At 40.0% G+C, this 17,196-nt stretch overlaps 1 protein-coding gene across 2 annotated transcripts in view; it reads left to right on the top strand.

Annotated features, from left to right (window-relative positions):
* The window catches only part of LOC140189352 (prolyl endopeptidase-like), a 179,758-nt gene extending 163,254 nt beyond the window's left edge, over nucleotides 1-16,504 (top strand). For both annotated transcript variants that reach the window (XM_072246100.1, XM_072246107.1), the window contains exons 14-15: nucleotides 5,200-5,356; nucleotides 14,859-16,504. In XM_072246100.1, coding sequence (XP_072102201.1) covers nucleotides 5,200-5,356; nucleotides 14,859-15,153 — 452 coding nt within the window. In that variant the 3' untranslated portion in view covers nucleotides 15,154-16,504. The remainder of the gene's footprint in view (nucleotides 1-5,199; nucleotides 5,357-14,858) is intronic.
* The last annotated feature ends 692 nt before the right edge of the window (nucleotides 16,505-17,196 follow it).

Below are 17,196 nucleotides of genomic sequence, written 5' to 3'. Positions count from 1 at the left end.
AGTTCACGGTGAAATTTGTATATTTTTAACTCTTTCTTGCCTCTTCCTAGGTAATTTTTATTTCTCGAGTCCATAAAGAGCTTGTAGCTGTCAAAAATCTTTTAACTTTTTCCAGCACCTCTAATGATCAGTAAACATTCTTATTTACTTATTGAAATACAGCGCAACTTAGGCCTTTCAAACCACATTGCCCAGCAACCCTAGTCTAATCATAGGACAATTTACAATGACCAATTAACCTACCAACCGATGAGTCTTTGCACTGTGGGAGGAAACTAGAGCACCCGGAGGAAACCCACACAGTCATGGGGAGAACGTACAAACTCCTTACAGACAGCGGTTGGAATCGAACCCTGGTTGCTATTATTATAAAGTGTTGTACTAACCACTATGCTACCGTGTTGAAAGCACTTAATTCTTTTTTTAAATAAATTGTTTGAGGAACCCTTACTAAAATAATCTTAATTATAAACACTTCAGTGATGCAGATTAATTAAAAGAACTAAGATTTAAATTATAGACAAACAAACCATTTGTGTGCATTTATCAGTCGACGTCAGTGTCCCATTCAAATGAATTGGATTTTTACCATATCAACCAGCCATGGCTAACACAAAGCAAAATAACTGGATGTAAAAATTCTCCTCTCCCCCCTCCTGCCCCTCCCCCACCAATTCAGTATATCTGAGATCTGCCCTAGGATTCAATGCTAACAATTGATGTTAGATGCATGGCATTAATCTGCTAGGTAACTCCTGACTTCTTCAGAGAACAGGCATGGAGGTCAGAAGTGAACTCACCAACATACAACTGCTGGCTAGTGACACTCAGCAGGTCGGGCAGCATCCGTGGAAACGATGAGTCAACGTTTCGGGCCAGAACCCTTCGTCAGGGCTGCTTTGATCCCAGCATCTGCAGGTTATTTTGTGCTGGCTAGTGAGTAGCGGGACCCATCTTTCCTATACTACCCAAAACAAATGACTGGTCCTAACTTTTTTCAAGCTGTGTGAACCAGGCTAATTACAGAATTTACAAAAGGAATGTTTAAAAAAGAAATGAGAGGCAAGAGGGTTCACGAGCTGAAGACTGGCAGCAAATAGGGAAGTGAATCCAAAAATATTTGAGCTGAACTAAAAAGAGAAAATGCTGGGAACACTCAGCAGATCAGGTACCATCTATGTAGACAGTGTTTCAGGTCCAAGGCACTTCATTTTGAAGTAGAAAAGGAGAAAACAAATTAGTTTTCAGCAGCAGAGAAGGTGGAAAATTGATGGGTAGAACAAAAGAAAAAATCTTTAATATGATAAGATCAAATTAGTGTAGCTCTTAAAATCTGATCCTGCATATCTGTGTATTGTGTGTTGCTAAATAAGGCGGTGGGATGTGTCTAGCAGACCAGATTATGTTGAAAGAAAGAGAAATACTGAAGCAAATGGATGACAGGCCGAAATCCAGAGTTCTGGTGCACACAGAAAGTAGTGTGACATGCCTAACATTGGAGAATATGATACTGAGTCCAGCTGGGCACAATATGATCAGACAGAAGATGAGGTGCTGTTTTTCAAGTTTAGCTTGGACCTCAGTACAGGAGGCTGCAGACTGATGATGGGATAGTCAATTCATGTGGCAGACAACTAGAAGATCAGGGTCTCGTCTGCAGACAGAATATAGGTATCTTGCAAAATGCTCACCCAATTTGTGCATGGTTCTCCAGTGTAAAGGAGCCCCATGCATTATGCTAGATTGGAAGAAGTGCAAATGATTCACCTAGAAAGACTTTGTGTAGACACACCACCGCAAATGCCGGAGCCTGGAGCAAAAAAAGCAAACTACTGGAGGACCTCAGCTGGTAAGGCAGCATCGGTAGAGAGAAAAGAATAATCAGCATTATGTACTGAGGCTCCTGCATCAGGAATTTTTGTGGCCCTGGATGGATGGAAGTGAAAGAACAGATGCTGCACACTAGCGTGTGCACAGGAAAGAGCCAAAAGATTGTGAGTTTTCTGTCACCTACAAACTTAGTTATCATTAGGAGGAGACAAGCAGCATGCAAAGGGATATTAAATAGGTTAAGTGAGTGGGCAAGAAGTTGGCAGAAGGAGCATAATGTGGAAATATTTGAGGTCATCCACTTTGGAATGGAGACTGAAAGTCAAATTATTATGAAATGCTGAGGTGCAAAGAAATCTAAGGTTCTGGTATATAAAACAAAGTTCGTATGCAGGTACAACATATAATTAGGAAGGCTCATTGAATGTTGCACTTCATTGCAAGCGGCATGTCATATAAATGTAGCAAGGACTTGAAGTAGCACTGCAGGGCACTGATGTGAAACTGCAACTGGGGCTCTGGTTAGATTTAAGGCCTCCATATTCAAGAAAGGAGATGCAGTAAAATTTCCAATAACCCAGCATCCTTAGGACTTTGGTGCTGGATTAGTAGATTTTCTGGTCTATTGAATATTACTCCTGTTAAGACCATAAGACATAAGAGGAGAGTTAGGCTGCTCGTCCCATCGAGTCTTTTCTGCCATTCCATCGTGAGTGATTTATCATCCCTCTCAACCCCATCCACCTGCCTCCCTCCCCCCCCACCCTGTAATATTTTAGGCCCTTCCTAATCAAGAACCTATCAACCTTTGCTTTAAATATATTCAATGAAATAGCTTCCACAGCCATCTGTGGCAACAAATTCACCACCCTCTGGCTAAAGAAATTCCTCCTCGTCTCTGCTCTAAATGGCCTTCCCTCTATTCTAAGGCTGTGCCCTCTGGTCTTTCCACTATAGGAAACATCCTCTCCACATCCACACTATCTAAACCTTTCAATATTCTCTAGGTTTTAATGAGATCCCCCTCCCCACCATTCTTCAAAACTCCAGTGAGTACAGGCCCAGTCATCAAACGCTCCTCATATGTTAAGCCTTTCATTCCCGGAATCATTCTCATGAACCTCTTTCTGACCTTCTCCAGTGCCAGCTTATCACTTCTCGGATAAGGGGCCCAAAACTGCTCTCAATACTCCAAAATGCTTTCTGACAAATGCCTTATAAAGCTTCAGCATCACATCCTTACTTTTATATTCTCGTCTCTCAAAATGAATGCTAACATTCCGTTTGCCTTCCTTACCACTGTCTCAACCTGCATGTTAAACGTAGGAATCCTGCACAAGGACTTCAAGTCCCTTTGCACTTTTTGAATTCCCTCCCCATTTAGAAAATAGTCTTTACCTTTATTCCTTCTCCCAAAATGCATGATCACTGTATTCCATTTGCCACTTAGAAAAAAGCCAGCACATTTTTAATTTGTTTTTATGTTAGATGGTAGTACAATAAATTTCCTACTGAAACTAGTGAGTTTAGAGGGAACCTGAGAAACAGAGCCACAGTAAGTTAAAAGAGAGCAAGGGAAACAGGGCCAGGGAGTCTTTAATTGAAGAATGAGAAGTAAGGCCCTGGTAAGTTTAGAGTGTGCTGAAAATAGACCTCCAGTGAGTTTAAAAGGAACTGTAGCCCCAGTGAATGTAAAGTGAGTACAGGAAGCAAGGCCCCAGTAATCCAGAGGAAACTGGATTATTGGTGCTTTCTTGTACTTGCGCTCGTGCAGTACTGAGAGGTTCACTACCTTGTTCCTAGAATGAAAGGATTAACATATTGTGACAGAGCAGGTTGGCAATGCTAATTCTCCCGCTAACCTTGCCCCTTTGCCCAGTTGGTCACTCCTTCTCGTTCTGTCCCTTCTCTAGTTTCCCCAGTGGTTCACACCACTTTGCCCTCCCGTTCTGCAGTTCTTGTGAGTTCACCATTTACACACCCCAACAGTAAACCAATCACTAGCTTGGCTAATCAAAACAATCCCTTCAGTTAACGTGCCCTGCAGGTTTATAACTCACAAAAATGAGGATTCTAGACACAGGCATTCCAAACAGTTTCATTTATTTTCACTCACACCATTGCATCAGTTTGTAGACAGCAGAACGGCCCCAAAGACCGAGGGACAGTTTGGGGCGCCCTAAAATAATGCCTGGGTTAGTGGGAGCTGGTGCAGTTAACACCACTGGTGAGAAGGCATTATTCTTTTATATTTATCTGAGACATGGACACTGATCTATGGGTTTTAACTAAGGCATTTGTTGTGGAATAAAACTGTAGAATGTCAGAATCCCTGTTTAAATGTTCCAATTCTGCATCTGAAATAATTACTACGATCTGGTCACGTGATTTCCCCACCTCCCCCCACCCCCAGACCAACAGTAGAATTTCCTGGTCCTTCTCAGTCTGGCTTTGCTGGAGAGATGTGGAGTTTGGAGTTGGTGGTTGGTGAATAGTTATTGGAAAGTTAAAGACAAAGTGTATTGTGGAAAAAGCCTCTGTTTATTTGTAAATTTTTGTACATATGCTTTTTTTCATTTGTCTACTTGTAAGTATTTTTCTTCACAACTTTTGGGAGCTTTTGCACTTTTTCCACCTGCCACTAAATAAAGCCACTTGCACTAATGTGCTGTTGCGGCTTACCATCTGTGTTTTTTTTTCAAATGGTGACCCCTGTCGGGCACGCTTACCCATACCTGATAGTGAGGTGTGACACACGTGAAGAAGGTTAATCAGATTGGGTAACTGTAAATTTGAGTATCTAAGAATGAAAAGTTATCCCATTAAAATAGAAACATTATGAGGGAAATTGGTAGAATGGAAGCTAAGAGATGTTTCCCTGGTGAATCTATCTAGAAACATGCAGCATAATTACAGAAGGTCACATATTTGCTTAGGAAGAGTTCCTTCTTTGGTCAAAAGCCTCTGAAATTCTTTTCCCCAGAGAGCTATAGAGTCAGAGTTATTGAATATATTCAAGAAAATGAAGGACATTTAAACTGCAAGGGGTTGAAGGTTATGTTAAGGGAGTAAGGAAGTGGAGGCAATGGCCAAAGACAAGACCGAGCAGTAGATTGGCTTACTACCAAATGTTCATATCTATAACTCTTGTGAAATGCCTTGGAACATTGCTACATTAAATGGTGTTTAAAATTTTGATACTAAAAGTTTCAATTGTATTCAAATGACATTTATTCTATTCCTTATCAAGAATTCTGTGCTTTAGATCACTCCTAAATTCTCTAAGTTAATTTTTCCATTTCACTGTTTCTTTTTTATCCTCAGTTGATTTTCATCAGTTTCATGCTGCTTTGTCCTTTCTTTAAACAGCAGCTTGTGTGAATCAGCGACCTGATCTCTTTGGCTGTGCCGTAGCACAGGTAGGAGTCATGGATATGCTCAAATTTCACAAGTTTACCATTGGACATGCCTGGACCACTGATTTTGGCTGTTCAGAGTTCAAGGAGCAATTTGACTACCTAATCAGGTAAGTGATGTATGGAATCTTTCTGAAAGAAATCAACAGTTGATCTTGTGTCCACAGAATTTGAAAGGAAAGATTAGCTCTATTGTTAATCTCCAGCAACTCTTCCTGCAGTTGCAAAATGTGTGAATCTTCTGAACAAGATCATTTATCTTTCAATTGTCTGACAGCTGCATGAGATTACTGGGAGAAGAAAATACAGAGTTAGAGAAATACTCCTTAAAACATTTAGAAAAAAAGAGTACAGCTAAATTCATTTACCATTTAGATACACAAAACAAAAGTAACTTGTATGTTACAAAAGCATTTGATAAAGTGAAGCACAATAAGTTATTTGAAATACTACAGAAAACTCTAGATCTAGATTCGAAAGACCTCTGCCTAATCAGAAATCTGTACAGGGAACAAACACCTGCTGTAAAAATAGATGGAGAAGTGAATCAGTTTATGAAAATCAAAAGAGATGTTAGACAAGGATGTGTTTTCTCCCCTGATTTATTTAATGTGTACAGTGAAACAATATTACAAAATATAAGAGACATCTTGGGAATCAAAGTTGGCGGTGAAAACATCAATAATTTCAAATATGCAGATGACACTGTGTTAATTGCAAGTATGGCGGAAGAACTACAAAACTTAATTGATATAGTTGTTGAAGAAAGTGCAAAAATGGGTCTATCTATCAGTTGCAAAAAGACAGACTGTATAGTGATATCCAAAAAGAAGGAGAATCCTATCTGCGGGTTGAGAATAAGCGGAGAAGACATAAAACAAGTACAGAACTTTTGCTACTTAGGAAGCTGGGTGACATCAGATGGCAGGTTCGACATGGACGTCGAAAGAACAATAGAGATGGCAAAAGACACCGTTACGAGAATGGAGCATACTGACCAATACTAAACTAGGCATGACAACCCACCTCAGATCACTGAAATGTTACATTTATCCAGTTATGTTATATGGCTCAGAATGTTGGACAATATCTAGTAACATGAGGAAACGAATTGAAGCAGCAGAGATGTGGGTTTTGAGGAGGATGCAAAGAATATCATGGACGAAACGAATATCTAACGAGGGTGTCATGAACAGAGCAAACACAAAAAGAGAAATAATGTATGAGATCATGAAAAGGCTACGTAACTTCATTGGACATGTGATTAGGAAAGAGGAGTTAGAATACATGGTAATTATGGGAAAGATTGAAGGGAAGAAAGCAAGAGGAAGACAAAGACAAATGATGATGGAGACAGCAGCCAGAGAACTGGAAATGAATACCAATGAATTGATCCACTTGACCCGAAACAGGAGTGTGTGGGCCATGGTAGTCAAAGCTCAAATTGGGCATGGCTTCTGATGATGATGATGTTACTGAGAAGGAGAAGATTTTTAATTTGAATTTTAATAATTACAATGAAGGCTGTCAAAGTTAAAACCAGTTTGAAATTCCAGCACATTTTCAAAAATAATCAAGGAAAGGATTATATTTTACAAAAACGTGCAAAATATAGAATACTTGTAATATTTTATTTCTACTCTATTTTTGGATATACAGTGAATTGGGACACATTGGAGCCAGTAAATTTTGGACCAAATAAGCGGCGGCCCCAATGAGCTGAAGTTTCCTGGAACTAGTTAAAAAGTTTTAAAAAGACACACTAATTTTGGCTGAGTACAAATTTTGCATTTAAATGAAATGCAGAATATTTTAGGATACTACCAATACTACTGGTGGTTGTGCATTGTGTACAACAATGACAGGAAACCTGCGTGGGAGAGTTTTTAAAGTGGAAAGCTGTACCGCTCTCTCAACCTTAGAAGTCTGGGGCCAGTGGTACAAGAAGATGTCACAGCTGGGGTCTTCCTTGGTTACAGTGGATGACCATGACTTCTGTGCTTGGTCATGCCCTTCACTCTCAGCAGAGCATTGCAAAAGCACTTTCCTGGCCATTGGATCTCACTGTTGATCTCATCTGCCCAGTCCGTTGGAGCTGACTTCGCCTGCTAGGACAGGCATGTCCCTATCCCTCTGAGGTATGAGACCCGTTGGCTACCCTCACCTGGCTTTGCCAGCCTGTTGAAACAGTACACAAGGGTGTGGCTCCTCTTGCATGCAAACAACTGCTTGAATCCACAGGTGAGAACTGAGTGTCTGATGGGGACCAATTGTATCATTCAACATGATTGTCAATAACTTCAAATTCTTCATTGTTCTTAACTAGCCTGTGGGGGGGTTTGACTTATTCTGCCTGTCGAAAGTCACTTTGTCATGATTGGCTAGTTTAGAAACTGCAGCTGCTTTTTCCATTGGTTAGCTGCCTGCTGTCCAGTTTCAAATATCCCAAGTATAAAATAGCATGTGGAAGGGGCTTGCTCTCTCCTCCTTTGTTTAAGGTAAGCAGTGCACATGACCATTGGGAAGGCATGCCCTGCGTGCACTTTTAGCTGAGTATGGTTGTTGAATATTCAGCTTTGTTGTTCCTGTAACTTGGGGAACATGAATGTTTGGTTGGATTTTTACTGCTTGTAAATAAATGATTAATATACTTAATCGCAGTCAGTATTTTCTGTCCCACTGGCCAGACCCACGAACCTATTTCAACGTGACATTTTTTGTGCTGCTTTGCGCTCTGCCTATTTGAGCAGAAATACATTTCTTTGAAAGGTTATTTAAAAGAACGGACCCAGCATATGAGAGATGCGGAGGCGCAGGCTGGACAGATAATAGTGCAGGCTCTGGTCCTCTTGCTAACCTACTGATGGGTTATGGAATGCCAGTAGATTGGTCAGACCAGTTAGATTTCGCCGAGATTGAAATGGGTTATCACATTGTTTCCATACTTAAATCATTGGGTTTTCCCAGGAGAAAGGGTAGTTGATGGGATGCTTTCTGACTGTTTGCAGTGATTGTAGATCATCAGTCTCTTAAAAATGAGGTCGAGGACCTAAGCTAGCGTTGTATTATTCTGAGAGAATCATTGTTGATGGCCCAGACTCAAGCTGCAAAGTTAGAAAATAAGAATATGGAGATAGCTTGTTGGCTAATGAAGATGCAGAAATTAAAGGTAGCTCGAAGGCCTAATTGGCAATCAGATCCTGTTAAGGTTCAAGTCATCATGACGAGCGGTGATGATCTCAACATGTGGATAGGGAATGGGGATGCCTGGCTAGAAGGTAAGGATGGGGTGGAGGGAATAGAGTGAAATTCTGGAATTCCCTCTCAAAATGATCACCGTCTCCCCTGTGGATCTGAAATAATATGGGCCAGGCGAGTGATCATGTATTCCCACTGTGGGGGGCATCGGCCTGCAGCTTCTTCCTCTCAGTAGGGGGAGGGAGAAAAGGAATAGGAATGTGTAGGGGATGGTACAATGGGCACTTTCAAGACCACAGAGCTCAGGGAATTCTCCACTAAGGAATTAGCAAATTTGGGGCATGGGTACAGATTAAAAACCTGGAGAGTCTTTGGCGCGTGGTTATTGAGGATATGGGATGAGGGGATACCAGTGTGAGCCTATCTAATAGAGAGATAGGTGCTTAGGGAGCCTATTGTCCCAACACACGATCAATATGCTCTGAAAAAGCTGCTTGCTTCCCCTATGCATAATGCATCACTATAATGACTGCAGGTAAATCTAGATGTCTCACTCTTACTGAATGGAATTTAAAATCCCAAGTGGAATGGAGCACAGTAGAGAAGGGCACTAAAGTCCTACATCAGTGGGCTCTTATCACACAATTATACAGCAATAGTGGTAACCCTCCCGAGAATATTGAATTAACTTGGAGTATGATAGGAAATGTGGTTATGGAGGTACATTCTCAAATAAAAGGAATAGTGCTCTCTTTAATAGCACCAGCTGTTGGTTATCCTATGAGTACAGTGATTCAATTATTACAAGGTATAGAGTGTGTAGAAGAGATTGCACATAGCCAAGTACAGAAGTTAGATAAGCAGATGGGGAGTGGGGGAATCCTGCATGTCCTGTAAAGAAATATTGTTAGCATTGCTCAAAGCTGGGAACCTGGAGGAGCAGGTAAGAAGGGTTCCCATTCCTACCCTCAGTGCTGTGCAAAGGAAATACTGTCCAGGGAAGCAAGAAAGGGAGGCTGTTGAGGGGGAAGTGTCATTCTTCAAGCCCTTTCCAGCTGTGGGTTCCTTTCGTCTTCGGCCAGATTCCTCGCATTCCATTCAGGATTCCATGCAAAGGGTCTTGGCTAACATTCAGCAGCAGTGGAAATTAGCGGGGGTGGGGTGGGGGCTGGTTAGTGCTTTCGTGCCTCATCCTCATAGGGAGCGGGTCATTTGACCTGCATCCCTCTTCCCTGTTAACTAGAGTGTGAATGATTTGAATGTGGAGAAATATGTGAGATATGGTCACATATGTCACTTTGTGTGTGTGTGAGGACCTTGCCTTTAAGAGACTGGGAACATTTTGAGCCCTGCCCAGTTGCATTTTTCCTTCTCAGTTCTCTGATAACTGTTATTTCTTTGTGAGAAATTAACTGTTTTAAGTTTTTGCAGTTCCATACGAAGCTTTAAAGAAGAGGAGTATAGCCTGGGCTTTGTGTTTTGTGTCTAATCTGTTACTTCGTTTCTTGTGTTTAGTCTGTTACTTTGTTTCTTGTTACTTTTCAATCTGTTACATGATTATTGTGTCTTAATCTGTTACCTTGTTATTTGATTCCTATGCAATTAGCTTTAGGGTTATCTCATATTTCCTACTGGCCATATGAAATTTGAGTTGATGGAATAGGAATCTGGGCAACTTTATTCCAGATATGAGATGCCCATATTTCAGAGGGACACAAGGATTTGGGGAGCGATACCAGTAAGACTGTTGCTATGTATTTTCAAAATATCCAGTGACTAGTCAGGAGCAAATGCATATGTGTCTTCCTGCATTACAGAATGACAAGGTGGTGGTTGCCGATCTGTGCTGAAAGATCCTGTGATATATTCCTGGGGATGGCATTTGAATTTGCGTAACAGATCAGCGGGTCAGATTACTGAATTTGTATGAGGACTCCTTACTACATTGTGGAAGGGATGCACTAATGTTGATCCCTTTGACAACAAAGAAAAAGACTGTTGGGGGAAATTATCTGGCTTCTTGGGTTTGGCATTCTGTTTAGGGGAGCTAGGAGAGAGTAGTCTATTCCAGCCAACCTCAACCCAGAGTATGCTAACAGCCTTAAGGGACTTGAGAACTATTAGCCCCTGTGGGGTAAGTACTTATGAACTAGTATTTCCCTATGTACTGTTTATATAATTGGAAGGTCCTAACTCTTAAAGTGATTACCCCACCTGACAGAGTGTTGGTGTAGGTGGTATGTTGATTGCAGATACAAGGTGCATAGTAGATGGCTGTGTCTAAGCCAAATGATGTGGTGAATATGGGTACTTGCTGGACACTGAATGGCACATTCTGGATATGCAGTTCCCACAGGGTGGTGCAGTTGATATGTGGTGCTGTGCATACACCACCTCAGTGCCCTGCATGAACACCTTGCCCATGCTGGTCAGTAGGAGGGCTATTATGAAGGAAGGAAAATTTTGAATGATTGCCTTCCTCAGCAAGGTAGTTTCCCGGGAAAGCTTCACAAAGAAAGGTAGCGCTTGAACTGTTATTGGTTAAGGATGCTACACCTACATTACTGGCAGGTCAGGTAACATCACTTACCTGGTTGATCATATCTGAGAATCGGTTTATAAGATCAAGTGGGGGACCAGCTCATTAGCTGTTACACTCAAGGATGGGGCCCATGGCCTTTTGGGGCACAGGGAGGCTTGCGGACTACTGTAATATACTGGGGAGAGTGACTATTGGGTTTACAATACTGGGTATCGTACTGTTGTGTTTATATGTAACTTAGTAGGGAGTTCGAGAGTCATACTAAGCTGAGGGTTGGATCATCAAGGTTGCAACTTTCGAGGGGTAGTGTCCTGTGGGTGTGTGACTCATTCTGCCCGTTGAAAGTTGCTTTGCCAATGTTTGGTTAGTTTATAAACTGTAGCTGGTTAACTGCCTGGTGTCCAGTTTCAAATATCCCAGGTATAAAATAGCATGTGGAAGAGGTTTGCTCTCTCCTCCTTTGTTTAAGGCAAGCAGTGCACATGACCATTGGGAGGGTATGCCTTGCAGGTGCTTTTAGCTGAGTGTGTTTGTTGAATATTCAGCTTTGTAGTTTCTGTAATTTGGGGAATATGAATGTTTGGTCAAATTTTTACTGTTTGTAAATAAATGACTAATATACTGATTCACAGTCAGTGTTCTCTGTCTCACTCACCAGACCTGCAAACCTGATTCAGCGTTACCCTAACTGTTCAAGTAGTGAAATTATTTCATTTTCACTCTCAGCTGTTTCTGACATCTCCAAGCTTGCATGCTTGAAACTGTACTGAGCAAAGCAGTTCTGAATTATCTTGCTGCTTATTTCTCGCCAGCTATCAGTGACAAAAATCATTGCTTTTCGAACACGGACAAACGCAATTGATGCTATTTAAAAACTGTTCACTCTAAGCATGGTGTAGTGTCTAATGGCCACACAAACCACTAGTTAGAAACCATTCAGCAGCAGTCTCCTGTCACAACTAAGCATCCCAAATAAATGAAGGAAATCCTGACACTTTTTTCAATTAGGTTTTGTTCTTATTGCCCCAAATAAGTGGCTGCCCCAATTAACTGACGGCTCAGTTAACCAGAATCCCCTCTATTGGCGAGAAGCAGCTTCCTTCAAGGTTCCTTACTATTTCTGATCTTCACCCCGTTTAGGTTGTTTGATTTGTTCATCTGGAGTGTATTACTCCAAGTGAGATTTGCCTGCCTACTTATTTATGTCCACGCCCAACATTTTTTAATGAGAACCTGATTTACTTTCACTGGCATTTAATGTGAAGTTTGTTGTTTTATGGCAGCTTACGGTGCAAAGATGTAAAGATTTATACATTACAAGAGCACGAGAAAGGGAAAAATAAGGTAGTATTCATGAGTTCATGAACTGATCGGAAACCTGATGGTGGAAGGAAAGAAGATTTTGAAAATATCCCTTAATCCAGCATCTGTCGTACCACATGTTAATGTGCGTAACTGCTGTAGCAGGATCAAACTGATAAATTAATGCATGTGTTGAAGGAATTTAAAGTGCTCAAAATAGGCAGAAAGTTGCAGAGTATTTGCTCCACGTATCAAGTTCAGCAAAATGACCCAAACTCAGAATGAAATTGGCAATCTGTGACTGTCAAAGAGCCATTTCAGTATCTTTTATTGGACAGGCTTTGATGAATTTGGTGGAGGGAGTAGAAGCTTCAACTGTTGCAGCTTGCAGCATTTTTACAGAACCAGCAGAAACTGCTTTTGATTCAGCTAAATAAAAACTTCTAAAAATTGGCAGTGTGGTAAAGGCCCGGAGCAACTCGCCCCTGTGAGGCCCGAGTCCTAACGCAAGGTACAATGCGCTGTTTGGACAATCTAAATGCTGGCCCATACATGTCGAGAGTCAGATAGGGTTGGATCACTCTGGGCGCCGAGCCAATTTGGAGAGGTTGAGAACGGCTCCTTCAGCAGCAAAATCTAGGTCTGGAGCAATTCGCTGACGGCAAGGCTCGGGTCCTCATGCTTAGTGTCTGTGAACTTTGCAGTGATTTGTCCCGCTAATATGATGAACTGAATACCAAGGCTTTTGGGCCTACTCCAGGCCGCTGTGGGGATTTGGATCTAAGGACTCAATTTGATTCAGAATGCTGTTGTTGTTGCTCACTTCGAATGTTTGCTTAATTTGTGTTTTTTTCTCTCTTTCTCTGTGGGCACTGGGGTTGGGGATTGGTCTTATTTTTTTTAATTGGGTTCTTTCAGTTTCCTTGCTCTGCGACTGCCTGTAAGCAAACAAATCTCAAGGTTACACAATTTATACATTCATTCATAATAAATGTACTTTGAAACTTTCAAATAAATTAATGACTTTTTTTAACCAGTTTTCAGCAAATGCTTTAAAGTTTGGTACATTTGACTGGGGTCGATTTTTACATGTTTTACATTGGCATTTTACTTTTGAGTCTTGCATCTGCATGGATGACTTGCACATTTTTACAGGCCTAACTGATGGTGGCAGTATACAGTTCTGAGTTTTAATGGTGCAGCATGGTCCCCCAGTTGTGAAATGAATCACCCCACCACTAAGCATGCACTTCCAGTCCCTCCATCCAGCTGTTATTCCAGAATTAGAAAGTAACTCTTAAAGTTAACAACCTTGATCAAATTTGTGATTAATATCATGAAATTGGTGGATATTTTGGTGCTACTGGACGTGAACCTTTGTTTATCATGGATACAAGATTTTGGGAATAAAGGTAAAATACTCAAATACCAAATTTAATATGAAAACTGTGAAAGCTTTCTGATGATCCTACAGCTTGGTTTATTATTCAGATTTGTGACAGTTTATAAAACTGAGAACCTGGTCCTTATTGATCAGTAGATTATTGATTTGTGAGTGCTTTTATCAGTTTATTTGTAAATTTTGTTAATCCAAGTTTCCATATCAATTTTATCTTACTTGTTTATTGAGATGTAGTGTGGAGCGTTGCCGCTCAGCAACCCTCTATTCAACCTTAGCCTACTCATGGTACAATTTACAATGACCAATTAGCTTACTAACCCCGGAGAAATCCCACACATTCCATGGGAAGGACATACAAACTCCTTAGGGATGACGTCAAAATTGAACCTGAACTCCCAACAAACCCCAAGCTGTAACCGCTATGCCACCGTGATGCCCCATCTTCAAAACAAATATAATACATTAAAAATGTAGAATCTGACATTAAGGCAAAAAACAAAAGAACTGTTAATGAATGTATCGCAATTTGACAAATACATTTAAATATTCAGAATGCTCTTTACGTTTATTTGAAAAAATGAGTAAACAAGCAGCTTAATCTTACTGTAAAATTGACTGCCATTGATTAAGACAAGTGGAATAGTTTCTAAACTCCAAGGCAAAACTGATGTCCTTTGCTCATGTTGTGCACTTGAAGTAAATTGTGGCAACATACTTACCTTAAAAAAAGAAAAATCACATCCAAATTTTGAGGTAACTTTGAAATACACATGCCAATGATGTTTTGTAAGTTAAGATTTAATTAATAGCATGATGTTTTTGTTTTTGAGCAAGTAATGTACTAAACTGGAAACTCTAGGGACAGCGGTTCAGATTCCACCACAGCAGGTGGGAAATTTGTTCCTTTAAATTGCAATCCAGAGCGATGACATCCTGACATTTTCTGTCCAACAGATGATAACCACCTTCACAGATACCCTGTAAACCACGTACTTACATCAAATTCTGTAGAAATTCAGATGCACCAATAGTGACTTGGGCATCAGATGTAATTGTGATGAGCGGCTAAAATTCTATAAAAATGAAAGGTGTTTTGAAGTCTAAATGTAACAGATTCATGTGAGTTTTAGTGTCATATTTAAAGTATGAACATTTTTTTTCTTTTTAGATACTCACCACTTCACAATATTAAGATGCCGGAAGGTGAAGGGGTTCAGTATCCAGCAATGTTGCTGATGACTGCAGACCATGATGATCGTGTAGTTCCTCTCCACTCTATGAAATTCATAGCCACTCTGCAACATGTTGTTGGTCAGAATCCAAATCAGGTTAACCCATTGTTCATCTATGTTGATACCAAGGCAGGACATGGCGCAGGAAAACCAACAGCTAAAGTAATTCAGGAAGTTTCCGATATGTATGCTTTCATTGCACAAACATTACAGCTTGAATGGATCGATTGAAATAGACATCATTATCTCAGCATTTAATTGGTATTGGGAAAGTAATCTCAAAATGTAGTCAAATTTAAGACTAGAATACATTGAAGAATGGGACTATCAAAACAAAATAGTGTGGGCTATAGGGCTGAATGGAATTTCAGACCTCAGTAGTATAATTAGTAAAATGGAATGACTGATATCTTTTTAAAAAAAAGTTGACACTTACAGGTGTTCTCATCTCATCATCAAGGTCACTGAGGGATGGACAATAAAAAGTGGTCTTTGCAAAAATGCCTATGTCTTTTGACAAGTTAGTGATACAGTATCATTTCATTGGTTATTTCTCCCCCACTAACAGAAAGTGTCATTGTTATAATTGGATTTATTTTGTTATTTGTGTTTTAACTTGTATTATTAACTATCCACTGAGAATTTAAATCACTGGTCTTGCAAAAATACACAAATATGGGTAGACTTGCAGTAAATTTATAAATAAAAATAATTATTTCAGTAATTGTCCATATCAATACACACTTTCTGCAATTCTGGCTAACACTGAAACCATACAGTTGCTGATAATTCATTTAGAATGGACATTAGTTTGCATCCAACAGAGTTTAAACATGTAGATGCTACAGTTAGAATGTTAAGTCAATTACATAATTATTTAGGCATATTGACTAAAACAAGTTTTTTTTTATGTTGAAGATACTTGCCAAAAATATCTGATACCATTTCACACTTATTGAAATTGGCTCTGTGGCTTTACAGGATATTCTGTCTGTTTGGCTGCATAGAGCACCATTTAGTCCCAATTCAAAAAAATGAAAGTTGGCACAATAAATAAAATTTTAACCGTTGGCTTGACCTTTGAAATGTATTTGTTTTGTATTATTAGGTTTTTATGTGTGTTTTATGTTAGAGGGAGCCTGATACAATACATCTGAATTTTTCAGAACTCCAGTTCTATCTTTCAGGTGCTGTGCAATTTCACAATGTGATAGGAGAGAGAACAGTTTGAGATTTTCTCTAATGGTTTCAACACATTTGGTAAATCATAAGCTACATCCTGGTACAATTAAGTTTTTCCCACACTATCTTTTATAAGTGTAAGTAATGTAAAGAAAATAGAGCATGAATTATGAATTATTTTCCTACCTCCCCTCTGAAGTATGCTTCACAAAGTCTGATACCATGCAAATATCTTAAAGGTATTTCCATTTGCAGATCCCTTCAGTAGGTCAGATTTTTGTCTTGTAATTTCAATGTATCTTAATTGTATTTGGCTGTTACATTGCTAAATAATTTTTACCTCATAATTAGAGAAAATGTGTCACTACAAGGTCAGATCAAACATGAAAAATAAAAAGGAATTTACTATATATTTCTGCTTGTCTAAAATTATTTTCCATACTGCAAAAATAACATGTATTTCCTTTTAATGTATATTCCTTCTCTTCTATACTCGGGAATAGACCCGGCTTGGCAATGTAGAGAAGCCATGATGGTATATATTTTTGTTAAAGGTCCCAGATGCAGTCATTTGCTGCTCCAAATACAGATTTTGGCTAGTTTAAGATCTTAATGTGTTTGATAGTCTACCAGTGACTTGTCCAGATTTTTATTTAAGTCTGAGCTGTATAGGATTATGGGTAGCTGCAGCGTGTAGGCTAAGGTAGATCACACTGGATTCTCAAACTCCTCGTCAGGAGGCCACAGTGTGGCTCAATAATAACATCGTCTCCTCGCAAAAGTACACCGCCAGGATGTGGGCTTAGCCCACTTCTGTTTTTTTGCTGTGCTCATTAGTGTGTGGCTAAGCACAGCTCAAACACATCCATAAATTCAGAGATGACACCACTGTTATTGGTAAAGTCTCGGACGGCGACAAGGAGACGTACATGAGTGAGATTGTCTGCTTGGGTCATGTTGCAGCAACAACCTCACACTCACTGTTGGCAAGACCAAGGAATTGATTGTAACTTTAAGTGAGGAGAAATCAGGAGAATATGTACAGTACTGTGCAAAAGTCTTGGGCACATATATATATAGCTAGGGTGCCGA

This window comes from Mobula birostris, chromosome 2, assembly GCF_030028105.1.
Source record: "Mobula birostris isolate sMobBir1 chromosome 2, sMobBir1.hap1, whole genome shotgun sequence".
Lineage (NCBI taxonomy): Eukaryota > Metazoa > Chordata > Chondrichthyes > Myliobatiformes > Myliobatidae > Mobula > Mobula birostris.
This window is presented reverse-complemented; position numbering and strand designations above follow the sequence as displayed.